This window comes from Strigops habroptila, chromosome 8, assembly GCF_004027225.2.
Source record: "Strigops habroptila isolate Jane chromosome 8, bStrHab1.2.pri, whole genome shotgun sequence".
Classification (NCBI taxonomy): domain Eukaryota; kingdom Metazoa; phylum Chordata; class Aves; order Psittaciformes; family Psittacidae; genus Strigops; species Strigops habroptila.
The window spans coordinates 20,121,826-20,144,003 of NC_044284.2; the positions used below are offsets into that span (position 1 = coordinate 20,121,826).

The 22,178-nt window shown below is 40.2% G+C and overlaps 1 protein-coding gene across 1 annotated transcript in view; it reads right to left on the bottom strand.

The window, feature by feature from the left end:
- PID1 (phosphotyrosine interaction domain containing 1) overlaps positions 1-22,178 on the bottom strand; it is an 89,048-nt gene that overhangs the window by 49,749 nt on the left and 17,121 nt on the right. Inside the window, exon 2 of the mRNA XM_030495771.1 lies at positions 4,694-4,840. Within this exon, the coding sequence (XP_030351631.1) occupies positions 4,694-4,840 (147 nt within the window). The remainder of the gene's footprint in view (positions 1-4,693; positions 4,841-22,178) is intronic.

Here is a 22,178-nt window from a genome sequence, read left to right on the forward strand (position 1 = left end):
TTGGCATTGCACAGGTTAAGGCCCCTCGGGCACTGCCCAGCTCTCCCAGAAAACACCTGAAATCCAGTTAATAGGTTGACACAAGTGTAACAACATCAGGTGTGCCTCAGAGTTGCAATAGTCAAGCTCTGTACTTAACTGCTGATACTGCACTGTGCCAGGGAAGCCCAACCGTGGCCATGGCCCCTTCCTGCTGTACAGACCTTGAACAAACCACACTGTGCACACCACGCTGCAGCAAGGTTAGTATAGGAACCATTTTCTTTTTAAGTGAAGTAATTGAGCTATTCTGAAAGATGAAGCTCCATTTATTTATATTACTTCTTTGCTATTTTTTAAATCTCTATCAATGTGGGCAAGGCTTGATTTTAAAAAGCTAGTAGCACTCTAATGTCACTTATACAAATTGCTAAACAACACTTTCATCAATCTTCAACTAAGATACACTATCACAGAAATTTCAGCATTATACCTTCCACAAAGCCTGAGTTAATAATCTCACCATCTCAACCCAAGAAGACAGGCCTGCAAACACTGTATCATTAATATATATTTTCCCATTTAATAAAAGCCTAGTCTTAAGAATGCAATTATTTGCAGTGTTTACGCTCCCCTCATCTCTGCCTTCCAGCTGCTGAGAAAAGCTTGTCCACTGGTAGGAACTAGAGGAATAAGATCGTTTAACCCAGGTGGATAACAACAAGCTACTGATTATTCAGCACTGACCTCACTTTGGAAAGCCTTCCAACAGAAAGATTAAAAACAAATAAATAAATAAAAAGTTAAACCTATGACACCACTTCAAAAATCACAGGCAGCATTTTTAACCTCTGTCCTTTCATATTACTGCAGCAGTGCTAGAAAAGCTACAGCAGAAGAGGGAGCGTCATTCAGGCAGTTTCCTTCATGCCACCACCATAGCCCGAAGGGACAGAAAGCAAGAAACATTAGAATCAGTGTAAACCAATTAGAACATTAAGGAAGAATAAAACGCACAGAACTTAAATCAAATCTGTTAAAAGGCACAGAGAAAGCACACATTTCTGAGTAGAGAGCAACTTATTTTCTGGAGATACTCCAGATTTTCAGTTTCCATCTGGTGGTTCTTAGTGTTGTGATAAGGGAAGAGGGTTTCCAGCTGAAACACAAGAGTGCACAACATCTGACATGAAAGACCTACAAGCAGGACAGCCACAGTCTAATCAAAATCCTTAGAATCTAAACAAGGATAAACACATTTCTATATACACACATCTAAATCACAGTCATGCCTTTATATAGAAACATGCTCTATTTAAATAAAAACAAATTAGGAACTAGCTAGTAAGAACAAAAGACTTATTCTCACTCTTTTTTGTCCTTCCCCAGCAATGGGTGGTTTAGCTTAAAAGCTGATACTTGCCATTCACAAGTATACAATAAGCCAGTTGGGTTTTATCACTCTTCAGAGCAGCCTTAACTGCTTAACTGACCTTAACACTTGGTGCTCCAGCATTCACAAATGCCACATCCATCGCAGGGAAGAGGCAGGATGCACATGGGTGCTCAACTGTGGCTGCCAGAGATGACAACTCACTGGGCACAGAATTCCACTGCCCTGCCTCGGTGGTCTCAGCTGGAGGACAATGAGAAGCTGTGGTTTCTCTGGGGCCAGAGACCTGCCTCTCACCTAACATATACCATGGCTCAAACAAAAGCAAATGACCCTCCAGGAAAAACTCAGAGTCCGAATGCTTTATTGTACCCAGAAATCCTGCTCTGTTTTAGGCTGTCTGCTGAGTGGGGCTGCAACACCAGAGTGCAGGGCTGTTGGTACCCTGTTCACAAACAGGACTGGTGGGGAAAGGAGAGGAAGGGGGGCAAGAAGGTGCCCTTTGGGAACTACAGCCTTCGAGTCAACCCCTGTCTCTCTGCACAACCAGCACCACAAACCCCAAAACATGTGCACCTAAAGCTCTGTGCTGCAAATAAGTGCCAATATTGTCTATTTGTCCTGTTTAGTAAAATCCTGCCCACAATCCTACCCTTGCCCACAAGTCTAGAAGGGTGGGAATGGTGCCAGCAGAGGCAGCCCCAGCAGGCAGGTGTAAATGTGCAGTAACAGAAGGAACAAGTCTTCAGCCTCCTGCTGTAAGTAAAAATGTATTTTTTAGGAAACATGATGGTAACAAAGTTGCTTTGGATCTGGAATTGGACAGGAAAGAAAAGCTCTCCAAATTTCTCAATTATTTAACTTTCCAAATTTTGTGGGGCTTCCCCCTAGGCTACTTCAAGCAAGACATTTCTCTGCTATTCTTAAAACAACCCCATTCAGTTGCAGAATGAGATTGGATCTCAGCAGCAAAGTTTTGTTTCTTTGGAATCAGCAGCTAACACCAAATGAAAGAGCAAAGAGAAGCCTGTCTCACAGTGGAAGGAAAACGAAAAGAGCAATTGCATAAGAAAACCAATGCCCAGATCTCTGAACAGCAAAGCAATTGCATGTGTCAAATTCCCATAACAAGCTGGTGCCAGCTGAGGCTTATGTTAAAACTGTGCAATAAAATTAGATGTCTGGAGCCTCTGTCAGAAGAATGATGCTATCTCATTAATGGGATTACATAGAAAAATTGGAGCGATTTCAGTCAAGAGGAATAAAATGATTAAGGATCAAAAGAGTGTGACTCATGAAAGAAAGCGAAAACTGAATGCTGTGCTCTTGCCTGAAAAGCCCATGTCTCAGAACCAGAGACGCTCGGTGGTACCAGCCTTGGTGACACACAGCACCTCCCCTCCCTTACACCTGGAATAACAGTGGTAAATCATACCCCACTGAGCGAAAACTCATATTATAAAATACTGGCTTTGTTATGGCAACATTATTATCATATCACTCGACAAGAAACTAATAAGCAGAGGGAAAAGAGGAGAAGCCAGCTAATTATTTATAAACTGGAGCTAATTATTTATAAGCTGGAGGATACAAGGCCCATAAAAGAAGAATATATTTTTACAAAGAAAAAATAAAAAAAGGGGCAGGGGAGAAAGAAAGAGATTGCAACTAGACAGACTGGGTAAAATCAGAGCCTTTTAGTTAATGACTGGAGAGGGTTTCTTAGCCAGAGGAGCAACATACATGCAGAATCATCTTCCTAAGGCATTTCCCACTGGAAATCACAACTGCTGAATCATCTGAAGAGGGGTTGGCCGCCACCCCAAAAACACCACTAGGAGTCTCCAGCACTGGCAGGGGGTGAACTAGTTCACAGGGGAAGGGAAGAAAGTGAAACAGTGCAAGCAGGAAAGGGGGAGCATGGTGGCAGCAGATGTTCCCTAGTTACCACTATGCTACATCACAGGAAAAACAAATGAATAAATAAAAGAGATCTCTAAATATAAATGAGATCTTCTTCACTGAGGGGTTCAACGTCTCTCCGCAATCCATCTTTTCCAGTTGAAGAACTTCAGGTTAAGTAAAATGATTCACTTAAATTCTACACACATTCACAGAGATAAACTGATTTCAGAAAGTATTATTATGTCTGAACCCTCTCTCACTAGGGGTGAAAATTGGATACTTTGTGATCCATTTTTTTATGCTAGCTAATATTCTCTAAAAATTCATTAGGTGTCAACATAAAGGACAAAAGACATCACCATGGAAGAGCAGATGCTATGAGCTACCATCCAAAGCATATTAGGGTCACTTGCCCTGCATTCCTCTGTGTCAGCACAGGGCAGAACTGCTTCAACACCCAGCAGTGGTCTGTTTCTTGGCTACTGTGACAGGCAAAAATTCAAACAAAAATGACACTTCCCAAGAAGAAACTTTGCTGAGGAAGTGCCCAAGCAAAGCCTTGCACAGCATGCACACAGCCCCTGCTATCTGCACAGTATGCCAAGAGAAGCAGGGGAACACACCAGGAATCAATTTCTTCAACCCCATCTCACTCACTTCAGATCTTACAACAAGGAAAAATTCACGCATGTGTGTATATAGGGGAGGGGGTTAGGACATTTAATTGCACTTTGGACCTTTTCCAGTACATATAGCATCAGGCAACTGCTCTTCTAGAGCTGACACTTTACAGAGCAGTGGAGGCTGAAGCCCAGCCCTCTGCATTTTCACTAAGACCCTCAAGGGCAGGTGGATATTCCCTACAACTGACAGCTGGGCTGCATGAAGAGGACTTGGCTGCGAAGCCCCCTCAGTCTGCAAGGCTGCCCATGGCTCTGCAATGGTAGGCGAGCTCTGCCACCATAGAAAATGGCTCCAAGAAAAGATGCAAACAAAGCAGATTCGTTGGCTATTTCCAAATGGTTTCTTACCACAGAAGAACATACTCAAGGCTCTTAAGCCATTAAACTTTAAAGAAGAGCAGCTTTTCAGAAGCTGTGCTTTGATGTAACTGGGCAAATTCAAATTCTTGCTTAACCAAATCAAGATTTAAGTTTCCTCCCCACCTTTTTCCTTTTCTTAAAAAAAACACAAACCAAAAACCAATAACCAAAAAAACCCCAAACCAACCAAACAATAAAAAACCCCACCAAACAACTTTTTTGATTTAGAAACTTTATAGTAATAGTAGCAGTTAATGGGGTTTCCAGAACAACAAGAGGGACCACGTTGGTTACTTTGGGCTCTTTAGAGCCCTCACACACACATGGGACATCTCCAAGTGGTCTTATTCCTGAACATTATACCCCCAAGTACCTTGCATCCAGTGTGAGTCCGGGTCCTCATGAGAGGAGTTGTGGTGCACAGCTCAATGGCTTCTGGTTCATGGAAGATCACTGTCGGAAGAGGTTCTTTCCGAAGAGTTAGGACATTCAACTTAGTCTTTAACATGGTCTGAAAGTGCTAAACAGAAAGAAAAGCAATTATCTCCAGTTCTAGTGCAGAAAAATGAGAGTTAACAGTTGGACATGTCTGCATATTTCATTTGCTGTTCAGTGTCTTGGAGGTTTCCATGGGGAGAGTTAAGAAGTTTTATAATGTAAGACAGTGAACATACATTATTACTATTCACAATGTGAAGACTGTTTTTAATAATATATATATACACACACACAAAATAAAAGGATTCATTAGAATCCATGTATGTCCCAAAAAGGGTCTAAATTCAACCTCTGATCACTCCCAGGCATATTACAAAACTGCTCATAGACCCAGTTCCTCTACTAACGACCATATGGAGGAAAGAACAGGGGATCAAAGACCATTCAAAGAACTATGGATTCATCCATTCTTGTTTTCTTTCCTCTGTTCTTAAACCTCATCCCATTGACCTTTGCAGATGTTATTGTTCCCACTGAGTTGAATGCCTCATCAGTTTATCTCTAGCATGCGAATTTTAAATTCTCTTCCTTTGTAAGCAATAGTTCCTCTAGTCTCCAATGTAAATGCCACTACTGGTACTAACAAATAGGTATCATTCAAAACTTGTCACTTGCTATAATACACAAGAAATAACTCCCCAGGCTTGGGTGAAGAACTATCCAAGTGGACAGGAATGTCACTGAAAGAAAAGTTTCTCAGCAATTGCTTAGAGTGATGAAAGCCAGCCCTTGAAAGATTTCCAAATCAATTAAGTGGAATCAGGGGAGTCAGAGAGATTCTTCAACATTTAGATGTTTCTTTGAATTGATCTTCATTTGAGAAACTGAACATTTTCACTTTCTACGTGTATCTAAGGAAGAAAATATGCAGGTATGAATCAAATCAATGTAGTATTCCCAGCTAGTAACGTACTGCAGCACTGTCTAAAGAGATGTGCATTTATTAAAGCTTCATAATTCAACTCTTATAAATCAGCAGTTACTAGACATACGTGCAATGATTCCAGATCACTTTCATGAAAACCAAACCATTTGTTCTGTCTTCTGATGGGAGATTCTTAACTTGTTTTGCAGTCACCCCTTTCCTCAACAAGGCAGACAAACATTACATGGTCTGGCTTGCAGAGAGATGCTAAGTGATTTCCTAGAACTGTACAAGAAGTCTCTATCGGAGCTAGAAAATCAACTCAGGTCCTTGCTTTTCAGTGCTATGCTTTAAGTGAGGAAAGTGCCTATTAAATATTTTATTTATACACAGAGGATGAATCAACTACTCAGATACTATGCTGTTTTCATACGGATTTTTGTAGATTCAAGTATTCCACTGAAAATGCATGAGATTTTCTTGGAAAAAAACTTCCTCTTCAATTCATAAATACTTTACCATTAGCTACCTGAAAGCCTATTAATACACTTCTAAAATAATTTAATCCTTAGCTCATCAGTGGTTAGGTCGAATAATAAATATTATGATACTGGATCTACAGCACCTTAAAGACTCCCATAAGCTTGTTCAAGGCCTGTGAAAATAGTACTTGTTTTCCTATGTCACGCATGAAGTTACAGCCTGTTAGAACAATACTTTATGGCCTCTGTCCTGTTTGTGCAAGCATTCGAATTTCCATCCAGTAAAGAAATCTACTTATATTATTTTTCATCTGGCTCATATTACATGTTATCCCATTCACTCTCCTGAACACAGCTCCAACAAAAGCCTACTCCATTTAAGATGATTATACATTAAAGAATATTCGTTGACACATGTTTCTGAAGATAACAGCACTTTGCCAGCCAGGATTACTAAACTTACTAGAAAACCTATTTAATTTAAACCTTTCAGTTGCGATTAACAGCCTTTTGTTCAGAATTTCCTAGGCTTCTCTGGTGAAGTTGTTAGCAAAGGCTAAACAACAAAAAAACAGATGTGATGAGTGTAAAGCAAGCTTAAAGTTTGAGATCCTGAGTTTGAAGGAGCATCACTGATTACCAACCACAGCACTGGGCTTGCTGGTGCCATAAACTAATCATTGTCTACTACAACTGTAGCCTTCTCTATTAGCTTGACTTGCTTTTATATATAGGCTCTAAGTCTGTGCTAACTTGCTGCAGAAGTGGTATTTCCTGAGGAGAAATGTGCAGAAGGAGAGGGTGCTGCAGACCTGTTGTGCACAGGTTGTGGCAATTCTCCATCTGTGACTGGCCTCTTTTCAAGCATGGGGAAATGCTGTGTCCAAGGTCATCTGCTGCCTTGGGCATGCAGGTGATGGGAGAGGAAGGCAGAGGTGGAAAATTTACTAAATGTATTTTTAACCTGAAGTTGTACTATTTTGCTGGTGGGTAATTTTGAATCAAAGCAGAGACAATGGTTGCAAAATATCAGGTTGAAGAAGATCCTGTCCTAGCATTTAACTTCTCCCTCCCTGCGTGCTGAAAGAGCTCCATTTACCTAGATGATCTGTTTACAGAAGTTCTCAAATAAAGAACAGTGCTTCCAGTAGATACGCAATAGATGGAAAAAACTCTGTTTAGCCCCTCTCAGCACTAAGCTTGGATCTCCAAAATGGTGGTTCTCTTCTGCTAGCATCTCTATCAACTTCAGTGGGATTACTGACAGAGAAAGCAGAATTTGGCCAAAACCCAGGAAAACTATAACAACAACCTACTTTTTTTTTCCACATTGTAACAACCACACATAGTCTTAAACAAGGAAAAGACTACTCTCTGCCTTAAGAAGGCAATTCAATACTTGTATGAGCAGCAAGTTGGAGTGGTTGGGTGCCAAAAACACTAGAGCACAATTGGCAGCAAACAGATAATTAGTTGCCAGAGAAGTGCAGGGCGAATTGGGGGTGGACACACAAATAGCCTTTTGCTTTGGACTGCATAGCTAGCGCAGACAGCACTGTGCTCCCTGCACACAGGTCATATGACAGCTGCCATAAGAAAATCAAGTCTCTGCCAGGAGACATCACGCAGTGAGCCCCCAAATAAGCAAGTTACTTAAACACATGCCTAACTTTCACTGTGTGAGCAGTCCCAGTAAAGCACACGTGGGTAGTCAATGGGATTATTCATGTGCTTTACGCCAAGAACAGGATAAAGTGCTTCGCTCAACCCATTTCTTAGTTTCCACTCCAAACTGGCATCTCCTGCGGAAAATGTTGGCAAATGCTGACCTATAACAGTAGCCAATGTATTTTTTGAGAAGATGCATTAGCTCTCTGCTGCTGTGAACCCAGAATATTTCTTTAAAGTGCTTTACGTTCACAAAGCTCTTGAAAAGCATGACTTTGGCAATTCAGTGAAAAAAGGTTCAGGGAACATTATACTGTTCACATTTCATGTGCCAGAACTGCTAGGTTCATTTGGTAGCTCTTCTACTGAAAATCATAGAAAGAAGATATTCTTAACTGACACAACCGTAACAACGGTTCAAAACTGCACATCATTCATCCTTTTGTCTGTTTAAATGGTGCTACTGATACAGACTTCAATTTGAAAGAAATGCAAGGAGCAACATAACAGTAAGAAATTGCCAGCAAGTTTTAAAATTCCTTGAGCAAACAAAAATATTTTAATTGCCAATGAAAGGATCAGAGCTGTAATTAGTATTGTATTTTCCTATTTGCTGAACATGAAATAATTCAGAGTAAAATTTGCTGAACATGGGATAATTCAGAGTACAATTTAAGCAAAGCCTCTCATAACGTTGGAAAATTATCTTAATAAAAAAACCCCATAGTTTTGCTTATTCAAGGATTGAAGTTTCATCATTTTCTTTTGCTTAGTTTACCAGTTTTAATAGCATCCTCTCTCTCTATATTTTCTTTTATAGAAGAAAACTAAAGGGTGTATAACTGGTAGCCCAAACCCATAGCAAGCCAAGAATGTCACTACAGAGGTTGTACTTGCCTCCTTTGTGATATTCAAAGTGTTCTCTATTTCAATGAAAATGCTGTCATCACTAACCCTCTTAGCTACAGGTTAATTGAACATAAGAATCAAGATTTCTAAATTGTTTTCAACATATACTTTGTTATCAGCTCAACAGTCACACATTAACTTTAGATTACCTATTTCACAACATTCAATTTTCAAATTTTAGGTGCTATATATTTAGTCCAGGCAAATTTCTGTTGCTGTTAAAACTAAAAATTAACAGCATTTGGGTTTTGGTTAAGTTTGTCAGCAAAAATACAGTCACTGCCATAACTGAGGCCAAATGTCTTAGAGAAAACAACTGTGATTCTATACAATTAAACATGCCTTGGAAGATAAAAGTATGCACTGACAACTTGTAATAATAATGCTTCATACTTCTGCACAGCTCTTCATCTTCAGGTCGTAACTAAACAGTCACTGCTGTTCAGAATATTGACTACTCAGCAGCCAAGACTGGACCCAGTGGATCTTTTAATTTTCATGATGGAAATAAAACAAAAACTCAAATTCAATAAACTTAAGAAAGGCTTATCTATTGCATGTGAATATAAAAATAAATGTCAAGAAAGAGGGGAAATGTAATCTGTAATCCAGCAACAGGGGATCAGCAAAATGAACACATTCTACAGGCTAACCAGGCTGTGATATGGTGAACATAACAGTCTTCAGCACCTTTTGGGGCAACAAATCCTCAGCCTCCATTATCTCTTAACATCAGCATTACGACCAAAACAAAACTGCATAAACTGGCATAATTGTTTCCAGATGACCTGTATGTGGCCAAGTTTTGCCAAAGACACACATTGAGTGCAAACTCCAAAAAGATACTATGTTGACCTGTAAAAAAGAGTTATTCTAATACTTCAAAGCCTCTGAAAGAGCAGTTTGCCAGAATGAGAAGCAATCCTCTGGGCAACTCACCCTTCTACAGCACCTACAAAGGACTTCCCAGATGAAATCCACATTAAAGCATCAGCAAGAGATCAGTCCCTAGCAAATAATCTCAATAATTTACTACTTCAGTGCAAGTACTTCCTCTGCCTTTGAAATCCATTTAGTTCTGGAATGAAACCAAAACTTATCAACAGCATCCCACAGCAAGACACAGCAGCCTGGGAGAAAGTGAAAGACACAATCAAGTGCAATGAACTGCAAGAGAATTTTAGAAAGTCCAAATGTCCCTTTTTCGCCTGCTCCCAGTGGAATTTGACTACAAGTGTATCCAGTCTGAGATACAAGACCACTCTGTTACTCATGGTCAGAGGAAATGACAACACAGCAGTCCTTTAGCAATATGGTTACACCAACAGTGACATGAGCACAGCTGTAACCCAAGGACCACCCCATCCCAAGCCCAAGAATAATTCTGACACATATGAAAATTGATCCATTTCAAGGCTTTTTTTTGTCTAAAGCAAATGTTATCCAGTACAGATGTCCCATCTGATACATTTCTTGTTAAAAAGAATATTGCTAATACAGTTTAAATACTTTCCCCTCCCCATATTAAGCTTTACTGGTTTTATCCTTTTCTTTTTTTTTTTTTTTTTTTTACTGTATTTATCCTTTACTAGCAGTTCATATAAACATTGTACTGAACACTACAATAAAACCCGCTATAGAGGGGATGGAAGCATTTATCAAAGTCACAAATCATCCCATCAGCAGCCTGCTCTGTAACACAAAACTGACTGGCATGCACAAATCCGAGATCATGTCATGACTCTTTATACTCAAGCAGATCTGGCCTGAGTAATCTTCTTGAAACCAATCCAGCTCCAGAAATCTGGTTATAAAAAGTGTATCTCATCTAGCATGTCGAGAGCTATATTTTGCCAGCCTATCAAACCCAATCTCTTCAATCTCTTTCAGGCAACAGATGCTATTTCGGTGAAAAAGCAGATAATTGTGTCTGAATTTATGTCTCTCAGTCACAACGAAACGGCAACAGGCATGAGGGTAAGACAGACTTGCCTGCAAAAAGCCTGTGGCACACTCTGGAATTTGAGGAACTCAGGCAGGCCCATGACACAACTTGTCATGACTCTGTGTGCCTGCACAGTTGTACATCAGAAACTGAACCAGTGCTTGCCACCATTTCTCCCCTCATGTCCCCCTGCTCCTACCAACCCTCACCGGATAGCATAGCAGAGAGATCAGAGGGGTCAGAGGGAACATTTTGGCATAGAAAAAAGTAAGCACATTTGCCAGGGTAAACTCAAATCTGTATGACCAAGCAGAAGACGGCATCAGAGCAAGCAAGGCATGAGACTGGGGAAAAGAAAGTGCCAGGAGATGCAGCACCTAGCCTGCTACTAGCAATGCTGCCTAGTGCCAGGCAGAGACCCTCCTGGACTTCTCCTGCCGTTACTGAATGTAACAAGAGCATTGAGGACAAAGCTCTGACGGAAAAAACAATATACAGAGAAAAACAGATGAAAGGAAGGGGAACACTGCAGATAGAAAAGCATAACAAGGACATGGGGAACCTTATTAGGATGGCAAGCCCAGCTGCAGTGTATGGTACAGATGAAATCGAAAACAGTTGGTGTCAAAAAGCCTTTCAGCAAAGATGCTACTGGATCTTTGCATGCAAGTACTGAGAGCTATTCCATCTCACTCAAATACCATTTTCTTGAGGAATATTCTTCTTCCTGCACTGATAAGACATATCGCTTAAAAACACACCACTATCAAGATTTCATAAATAAAACTTGCACTCCCTATCAATAGGCCTGATCACACAGCTGCCTTTGTGATGATGCTCACATTGCCTTGTTTTCTTACAAGTTTAAAGAATTTCTGTTTCCTCACAATTTAATTCATGTGAAACGTTTTGTTCTCAGACCCTGTGTACTTTGAGTTTGCTCTGGCTGGATGCCTCCGTTCTGTTGCCAAGCTTATGCGATTCCAATCAGCAGGATCGCTGCCCAAACAAAACACAATCCCAGATACAAACACCCTCCAAACTGCAGGGAACTTCAGAGCCAGATGAGAATTTCATGACGGATCCTCTAACATCTCTCTACACTCAGCCACACTAAACCCCCTGACCTAAGCAAATCTGAATATACAGGATATCCAGAGACTAAAACCAGTTTAGCTATAATTGCTCAAAACCTGAAGTCCCATTACAGAGATTCACATCCGAGTAAGGAGGAGTCAGTATTTCAGGACACTCATAATCGTGAATACAAAATAAGACCTCCCTAAAACGTCAGTGGAAGAGGTAAAAGAAGTCACAGTACTGCAATAAAAAGTTCTCTGATCAGTCTCTATGTTACAGTACCTAAATTCCCAGTCCATTTTGCCAGTGGAAATTATGCATGTGGGTGGAACATGAACATCCAAATATGCCTGTTCAGATTTGGGCTTTTACAGTTTATTATCTTCTGATGACTGTTAAGTCTATTTTTAAATGAGTTGTAGTTTCCCATGTCTGATGTTCATGGCATATATTTTATACCAGAAGACTGTTTTTAGCATCAACAGAAATAAAGCATAATGATTTTCACCAATGTATCAACTGAACTGCTCTCTTCAATAACTGCTTCCCAAACTTTTGGCCCCAGAAATCACTGTTAACTCTCAAATTTTAGTAACTTTGTCTCAACTGAACCAGCTCTCATGCCACCCAAACCCCATCAAGAGAGCTTTGTTGTGTAATTTATTAAATGCAATCATTGTAAAGAACATTTACACTTGCAGTAACAACTCTGCCTTTTTCTTCTATCCCATCCCTGATGATGTTGGTCTTCCAACTACAATGAGAAGTTCAGCAACCAAAATCTGCCTGGGAAGCACAGCTCCATTACACAGAACTGAAGAAAACTAAAGTCATCTCCATTATCTGCTGTTCATCTTCCCATCACCAGAGGAGCAGTACCTCCCCAAAAGCATTGTGTCTGTATGCAAGCCTGGAATTTTAAAGTAGGTTACAATTTCAAAAGTACCAGTATGCTAAAATTTCTCTGTGCAAGCAGAGTTATGTATCAGCCCCAGCATTTTTCAGGATGAATGGCAGTCAAGATACAAGCCCAAGACAAGACAAACAGTTAACAAAAAGAAGAGTGGAAATAAATTAAGAAATAGGAACTGACAAGAAGAAAAAGAATAAAATAGGACATGCAGCAGCACAGATATGTCAAGTTCATTCACTTTGATTTTTAGCTGACCCCTTAGCTGCTTTCCAACATATTTTTCCCCTAACATGAGTTTCCAGTAGATGTATTATTTGGTGTAGTTGGCCCAATATTAAAACAATGGAATCCTGCAGTATGAAGATGGCTGTTGCTTTTTCAATTTGCTCTTGGAGGCTTTCCAATAATTTCTGTGTCAGACGATGCTTTAAAAAGTTCTTTCTCCTCACTCTGTGCCTGGCAGAGCAAGCCCATCTCATACAATACCTGCCAGCCAGCCACTGCATTCCCCAATACAGCCCTTTCAAAACCAGCATTTCACTCTCTCACTCTTCTTCAGCTTTTGCCATGAATCAATAACTTGTTTAGTTATGTAGTTCAGTGACCTCTCTCTCGCCTTTCTTAGACGTGTTGTCTGAGATTGGATGACATAGGTGCCTGCTACAAACGGAATTTGTACCGATTATTTGCTAGAGGTATCATTGTGCCAAAAACTATGCAGAAACAGATGGTAAAAAAAATAAAAATAAAAAAAGCTTATGTATTGCTTAAATATAAACCAAACAAACTTTTGGTCTAATGAATTACTCTATTTACAGCTACAGGATAATGAGAATCCACTCCTTCTTCTAAAGCCACCCATTTTATCACTGACCTCTTTGATGCTAATTTACAGCACTGCCTTTTCCAGGTCTGAAACACCTCCAGGATTTAAGCCCAGCATTCCCAAGGGTCTCAAAGAAGGCGTCCTCCTACTTCCCATGGACACAAGCCATCTCTAAGTGAACAGATCTGCTTCTTCAGCAAGTCAGCCATTTTGGAAAGCCTCCATTAGAGTGCATCCCCCCAAAATCAAAGCAGAAAGCAAAGAAAGAAGCCTAATGGTTTCAGTCTTCCCTCTCTCCACGAATCCCCATGAGCACCATCAGTACATGCTCCAGAGCATCCCCAGAGGAACCATGATTGGCCAGCACTGCTGTCGCATCACATGCACCTTCCCAAGGAGAACTTCCCAGCCCTAACTACACTCATGGGTATTTAATATCCTGCAATATTACTCCTTTCATGCCTCCACCAGCAAATTATTCAGCATGAGGGAACGCTGCCAGGATCCATGTCTATGCAAACCTTTGAGCAGATAATGCAAAATATAGAAAAAAATTGGGTCCCACTGCAATGCAAATGCAGAACTCCTATCCCCAGGGGGACTTCACACAGTAGGTCTTCCCACTACTCAAAGCTGAGAATAAGAGTAGCTCACCAGAGAGCCTACATCAGGAACAAGGAAGCCTATAGAAAGTGATCAAAAATACTCTTCTACAAAGCATCTCATTAATTCAGCAAAGCTCGAGAGTTGGATAATTGACAGGATTTGTACCAAGAAACCTTAACAAAAGAAAATCAAACCAACTCATTTACATTCCTGCTTCTCCTGCAACTACCTTACTGGTTAAACTGAGCCAAAGTAGCCAGATGCAAAAATCACTCTCTTTTTTCCAGGGCAGAATGCGTCAAGTAAAATGGCTGAGGACAACGCTGCCCTTTGCTGGGGCAAAGCTAAGGCACCCATGGACAGGGCAGCCCTCTCATGTCCACATCCTCCAGTTATAGAGGTTAAACCTGCATGGTGTTTCCAAGGTTTTTCAGAGTAGTTAAGCTTTTCTGATGTTTCCATTTTTCTGATTTTCAAAGGACAAGTTCCTTAGTGCTTGGCAAGAAGGGAGATTAAGCTTCCAAGTTCCTGCAATTTAAGCACCCAAATCCAGAGATACTCAGAAACTCCAGCTTCTCTGTAAAACCTCAGTTACTTCTTCTTTACTTGTCAGCAAAGTTCATACAATTTTGCAGAAGCTTAACTAATCCCTCAGCTGAGTATAAAGCTTCAAAATGCTAGTGCTTATATACATATATTCATATCTACAGTTCTTAGAACAAAGAAAGAAAACCAAAACAAAAGCAAATCCCTCCAGAAAAATAAATAAAATATGCACCGTGAGATTCAACCAGATGCCCTTATTCCCCCAAGGCATGGTTAATATACTATCTGCCACTACATATGGGACCAATTAAAAAGAGCTAACTCCTCACACAGGCGCTGCAGCATCACTCTGGAGGAAGCCACAATTGATTAAACAAACTGAAGTAATTCCACTCTGGAAACATGTGCTCATTCATAACCAAATCTCAGTCTTTAGAAATCCCATATGCCACAAAAAAACCCATCCCTGCTTCCTCAGAAATCTATGGCAAAGCAAATCTGAAGTTCAACAGGAACAGAACTACACTCGTCTTTACTGCTGCTTTACATGTGTTACCTACATGAGGCATTACTACTACTTTTCAGGGGAGTAACTAAATTGCTATTTCAGTCTTATAGTTCAGAGTCAACAATGAAATGAAGAGCATCAAATGATGGAGATGTTAAATTGTTTAACTGAAGAAATCAGAAGAGCTCAAAACTATCCAAGTGTCGCCTTCCAGCAAGACCAGCAAAATTGGAAGACTTCAGGCCTGTACAAGGATCATCATTCAATCTCCCTATGTTGTGAAAGCTACTTCCTCTTTTTCCAGTAATTATACTCTCACTTTTGTCCAATTTGCTCAAAACTCTGTTCAACACAGCAATGACTTGCAAATTTTCCACACAGAAAACAGCTGCAGAATAAACAATCCCTCAGAGCAAGAGGAACACCCTTTTACTTAGTACAGCCTCAACCTTTTTCCCCCTCCATTGATTGCTGGCCACCTTAAATACCATCCATTCTCAGCCACTTCACAATTTAAATAATTTGCATTGAAAAAAAAGCAAATTTGGCTCAGCTTTGAGAAATGAAGTTGCAGAAGAAATAGGAATGTAAATGAGAGGTGCTTTTATTATTATTATTAAATGTTTCTTGGTGCAAACCCTGTCAATTACCATAAACAATATTTTAACATGTTTCAGGCTTAGGGTAAATGAAACAATACGGAACATCAATATTCAGGGAAAAGGGCCTGGGCTCTTAAAGCCTTGAAGATCTGAAGAAATGCAGATCTAATATATATTCCTGTAACACAACACAATGGAAGTATTCTGAATAGCCGTGACATTTACGGTCTCCACTGTACCTATATTGGGCAGCTAGATAAACAGATGCGAAAGAACCAGCAAAATCAATATAAATGAACTGCCTGCCCAGCATTTCCCCACTGTCTTCTTCCTTTGCCCCATTCAATTTTACTTAGAAGCTTTGCTGATGTAGTTATTCCAGAATCTCTCAAAGCACACAGGGCTGTAATTCTACGGGAGATGTTAACAAGGTGGCTTTTATCAAACTCGATGATTCTGAAACATAAATTATTTACCCTGAAAGAGAAGAGAGTGAAAGAGTTTAGGGGCCTCTGATAAAATACTGAAGTATTGAATCTTGTGAATACCAATTAGTCATTCCTCTGGGGAACAAAAAAGTTTCAATACTAATATTTTTTTTAATTATAAAAAAGCATGTATTTGGCTGAAAAAAACCACACAACTGTGATGCAAAAATGTTTGAGCAGCTTTACAAATTCAGCCCTCTATAATTATACCAAAACTGTTCAAAATTCTACTTTGACAACCACCACCACAAATAAATTGTCAAAATAAATCCAGCAGACTGTGATGCAAAAACGTGTCTTCTACAGCTTAATCTTGTGACAATGTTTTTTATAGCATGCCTCTGCCCAGATTTGCAGCTTCTGTTATTTACATTCTGACCACTAAGCACAAGGGTTATCAACATTATAACTGTTTTTATACTTACAGCTACTTGCATATATAATGACCATACACGTCTGACAAAAAAATCTTCAAGCCGAACTAAGTGATGTCAATGACAGTAATATGGCCAAAAGAAAAAAAGGGGGGTGAGGGGAAGCCCAAGAGCAAATATGAGGCAGATGGATTCAATATCAAACTCCAATGCCACTTCTGTATTAGCCAGACACAATTCTGTAATGGAAGAAGAATACATAGACTTTTTAAGGGAATGGGTCAAGTTTGCTTCCACAAATACTTCTAGGAAAAGTAGAAGTCTACCTCACAGGATTTATTGCTGTTTCTTACCTTTGCAAAGCAAGGATCATTTAGGAAGCAATTAAAGTAAATACCAACCCCTGAGCTAGGATCATCAAGGTCAGTTACTTTGATGAAGCACCACCATCATAAGGGAACTGTAAGCAGAGGGCTTCTCTTGGTGAAGCTATATGGCTTACAGGGAACAATGCAACAGCTACACAAGACTTCTACCTCATCACCACTCACTTCCATCAGAGTTATCATTTTCATTTTCCATCAGCTGCTGTGATCCTCAAGACCGTCCAACGCAAAACATCTCTACCTACATGTTAGTCAGGAACATTCAGCACAAAACATTCCATGTGGGCACAAAATCAGGCTTTGCCTTTAGGTCTCCATTTAGGAAGCCAGAGGCACTCAGAGCTGAATGCTCAAAATGAACATTTCTCTTCCTGAGGGTTGATTCTGAGCTAGATGACAGGGGGCTGTTTTCTTGTTTTCCAATCATTACCATTATTTAGAGGAAAGTAAAAAAAAAAGTGTCATTTCAATCCAGAAGCAAAGCTTGAAATAGATAACCTCAGAAGTAGAAAGTCTGGGCAAGTCGTTAACTCAAGTCACAGAATCTGAGAAGGGACTTTAACTCCATGTTAATTAATTACCGCTAATTCCCCTCTGACATACTGACCTTTAACCCAACTACACTATTTTCAGTCTTAGATGGCTGTAAAGAGAAGAAGGTTTCCTTGTTTGATTTTTATTTAATTTTGGATCCCAGGTTCTCTGCCTTGAACAGATTTTCAAATGACACTAGAAAATCCTCTAAAATAACATCCGTCAAGTTTTGCATGCACAGCTATTTGCACAAGCCAATTCTACAATTTTACAAGACAATCAGTTAGATAAACATGTCTGCTCCATTCTGAGCAGCTGATGAGTGCAGGAGACCTTTGATCATTCAACAAAGCCTGTTTCTTCCTGGGTAGAATCCAGCAACCACCATAACTGAAGTGTTCCAAGTTTTGTTTTTTCCCATCTTTAAATGCTGGTCGGATATCACATGCATCTCAGTATCATACACACTACAATGAGCATAACAGAGAAAAATCACAGGCTGAAGAGCTACAGCATCTCCCTGCAGAAACAGGAACACAAACTACCAACATTTTCTGTTGTTCAAGCCAGGCAAGCATATGCAGTAGTTATCCATCAAGGATGACTGCGGGTTTTGACTGTGGCACAACACAAAAACTATGACAAGTGCATCTGCTTAAACACTGATTTTTAAATAGAATTAATTTGTTGAAATAAAGGTTAGAAATAATTTGAAAACCCTAATAATCCATGCAGTGCTGCGTCCCTAGTATAAAGACTAAAAAGAAACCAGCTTCAGCCAGCACATGAAACAGGGCTGTGGTTATAATCTGTTTTCCCTGAGGCATCTGTAGAAAAGTGATTAGTTCCAACTCATGCCCTACGACATAAGCACTTCCACTTTCATGTTTCATCACCATTATAGTCAGAAATTAACAAACTCTGGTCGCTATCACTGATATTCCCAACCCAGCAGAGTAAAGCTGCTTTTGAAGCAGATTTGGGATTGCCTTTTCTGCTTACATGGTAGACAAATCACAAATGCACTCTACTGTGAAGCTGACAATATTTAATAGTGTTTAATGGTGCAGTATGTATCTGAGTTGGAAAAGGGTGCAAACATCTATCTAGATAAAAAAGTAGTCCATCAGCTCCAGTACAGTTTCCCTCTTGCCTTCCTCCCTAAATGCATGCTGCACTATTGGACAGTGGGAGTAACATGCAGCTTGTGGGCTATTTATTTGCTAAAATACCATCTCAGACAAGACAATTTTGGGGAAAAAACAGGAGACAATTCTGAAAACGGTATAAGCAATACAAGCACCATTGAAGAAACAACACATAGGACGCAGGGGTAAATCTCAGGGTAACTTGGCAGGGCTACCTACGGCAACCCATGTCACCTGCCCTAGGTTGTATAAAAAACTCCCAGGGTGTTGCTGCCCCATAGTAGGTTAGATTGTAACTAGCCCAAATGCTCCCCCACAGCTGCTTCATCATCATGATCAATTGTCATAGGGGCTGGCTATCTTTCCATTTATTTAGCTGTACGTGTGCATACACAGCAGAAGGAACAAGCAATACAAGGCTCATTTTTCCCCAGCCCATTCAGTTTGGAAGAGATTCTTCTCCAGTTCGGCACATGAAGTGCTCTGGCTTCAGCCTCTTTTCCGTTTGGCATACAATCAAACTGTACTTAGAGGAAATCCAATGTTTCTATAAACATTGCATATCAATAAATTGTGTCTTACCTCTCTCTCTTCCCTATCTATGTTCAAAGGGAGAGAACACTGCATGGCTTCCAAATCCACTCCCATTTGAACATTACTTTCCATCTGTACATGTTTCAACTTTCGAAACCGCACTCAGTATGAAAAACAGCACAGCAAAGAAGCAAGGTTGTCTTACTATATTATATTCACTGAATTTCTCAGAGAAGTCCTCCAGGCAAAGTTTTAATGTTAAAGCAATTCTTGCTTCATTTTAACCATCCACTGATGCAGAGCTGATAGCCCAGCTCATTAGAAAATACAAGGCACTATTTCAAGAAATGCCATAATTTATCAGGCAGAGGTTAGTCATGCCTCACATAGCAGCCTGGATGCACACTACTAACTGTCTCTTACACTTCCCAAACCCAGCTCTGAAGTGTCTCAGTTTTGGGCTCAGCTGCCTATGGTGCATGAAGTCACATGGCAAAGCTTCCTACTACCACGATAAAGACATCATCTTCTACCTGCGTTTTTTCCAAGAGGCTTAGCTACATTTAAAAATGCATTAATCCCACTTGAGTGACAACCCTTTCTTCAGGTTAAGCATTTGAATCCATATAACCAGCTATAAAACTCATTACAGGAAGAAAGTTGGAGTAAAGACAAATATTCCAATTTTCTTTTTTTTTTTCTTTCAAACTTTATGGTGTTTTCATAGCATGAAAAGTCACATATTGGTTTGATTAAGGACTTGAGCCCAAAACGGTGACAGAACTCTCATTTTGTGCTGCTGGACATTGGTTTTTGGTCAGTTGATCTGATATCCCACTGATTAGATCCCACACCTTAGCCATGCAAATTATAACAGGCAAAGCAAAGAATAGTTAGTTACCTGGGATGAGGTTTAATCTAATCCCCAGAGTATTCTTTTGAGTGATTGTTTTCACTTCCCACAAGTACTCCCCAATACTTAGGAGATACAGGTCTTTGGACTCACATAATACAGGAATGAAGCACCTCTCCTACCCACCAGAAAGTATCCTTCCAAGAAATCAAGGATCAGAAGGAAGTGGTAAACGCTTCCCAAGCCCTCATTACAAAGGTGCATGTATGGGACCATAAAACAGTCTTGACAGCCAAGTGATAATTCCCTCAGGAAACTCAAGTGGTGGCTCTGGTAAACTAGGTGCTACTCCCAAGCAAGACACTGCCAAACCAGAGTGCCTTCCTGATCTGCATCGACTCTGCAAACATCACACTGTTCTGCTTAATGTTTTGTGATGCTTTCTGGAAGAAAACCTTATTTTTAACCTAAGCCCACTAACAAGGGGATTAACTGCCCTTAAAAAATACTTCACAATCCTTTGCTTGTTATCGAGTGGCCCATACATATGCCAGATGAGCACTGTAGACAATGATAATGCATTAAATAAACACTACTGTTAAAATCCATAAGCCTACTTATTACTAGTTTGAGACATACAAATATCTACAGCTTATTCAGTTCAAGAATCCTCTGCTCTCAAAATGTCCATTCAGCAGCCTTGCCAGATACTGTTTCACAATACTACAGGCTCACTTATTCATAAACAAATCATTAACATTCTTGACATAAATCCATAGCGTACAACAAATCCCAGCTATGATAGTGTTTTACTACATTTGCTGTGCCCATCATGAATGGGAGTTCTGTTTTCACAAAAAAAAAAAATACCCCTCAACAAATAAAAGCCAAATTATTCGCTGTGAGAAAACTGCCTGGATGAAATGCCTATAAATGGATTACAAACTAATTATCAAGTTCATAGAGTAATAGACCTGGTATTCATTTAGTGAAAGGGACTGCCACAATTTATGCAAGAAATTTTCTCTGTAGAGCTCTAATAATTAAGAAAATCTGATGGTAAAATATGCCATTACAGACTTATAAAATGTCCTCAGCTACAAGGGGAACCTTTTAAACATGCCTGGTTTTCCACACACCGGTACAAGTATCATCTGAAAAGACACTTCTGAAGCCCTTCAACATTCACTCACTGCCAAGGGTTTATTTACAGCCCTGGATCACAGGGTTTCACCCAAGCCCAGAAATGATCAAGGCCCATTTTTACGCACATACATCACAGCTTAAATTAGACTAATTAAAATGAAGAGAATATTTTAACGAATGCATCAGGACCAGGCTGCTTATTCTCCCTGCAGATACTCTGCATAGATGGCAGCACTGAGCAATAGTCTAAATGACGATTTCCCCAAAAATCACGGTCCACAGGTAAAACCTTTCCAAGTGCCCCAAAAAAACCTCCATCACACAGGCAGCATCCCCCACACCAAGAGGCACGGGAGCACAGCGGGACAGGATTCCCTGCCCAGGGCTGGTCTGCAGCAGTGGGGATGCTCCTGCAACACCTCCAGGACAGACCAGGCATCCTCACACGGCATAAGCCATCAGCAGTGACTGTCTGCCAGCAAAGCTTCGGGAATTACGGGGTTAAACCCTCTATTCTTAATTCACTAATGCCTTCCTCACCATATTTAAAGAATTAAATGTCACCCTGAATGGCCATATTTAAGTAATAAAAAATAAAACAGAGAGAGTGGGAGATAGTTAACTTTCTATAGATGCTCTTCGCAGATGAGAAATGCTCACAAGAGCTAGACTTCTCCCTGGATTGACAAACATAAAGCAGACTGCCTTCTGTGCTGGCTGCCAGCTCAGCCCAGGAAATAAAAGATGTTTTCAATTCCAGAAAAGATACGTGTGCATTGAAACACTGAATACTTCGCAAGGCCTCAGTCCTGCAAGAAATCAGACCGTTACTTACCATGCAGGGCACAGGCCTGTGGGCACTGGTGGCTGCTCGCAGTAGGCAAAAACACACACATGACTGAAGTTTTGCAGAAATGAGACCTCTGTTACTGTAAATACATGCACAC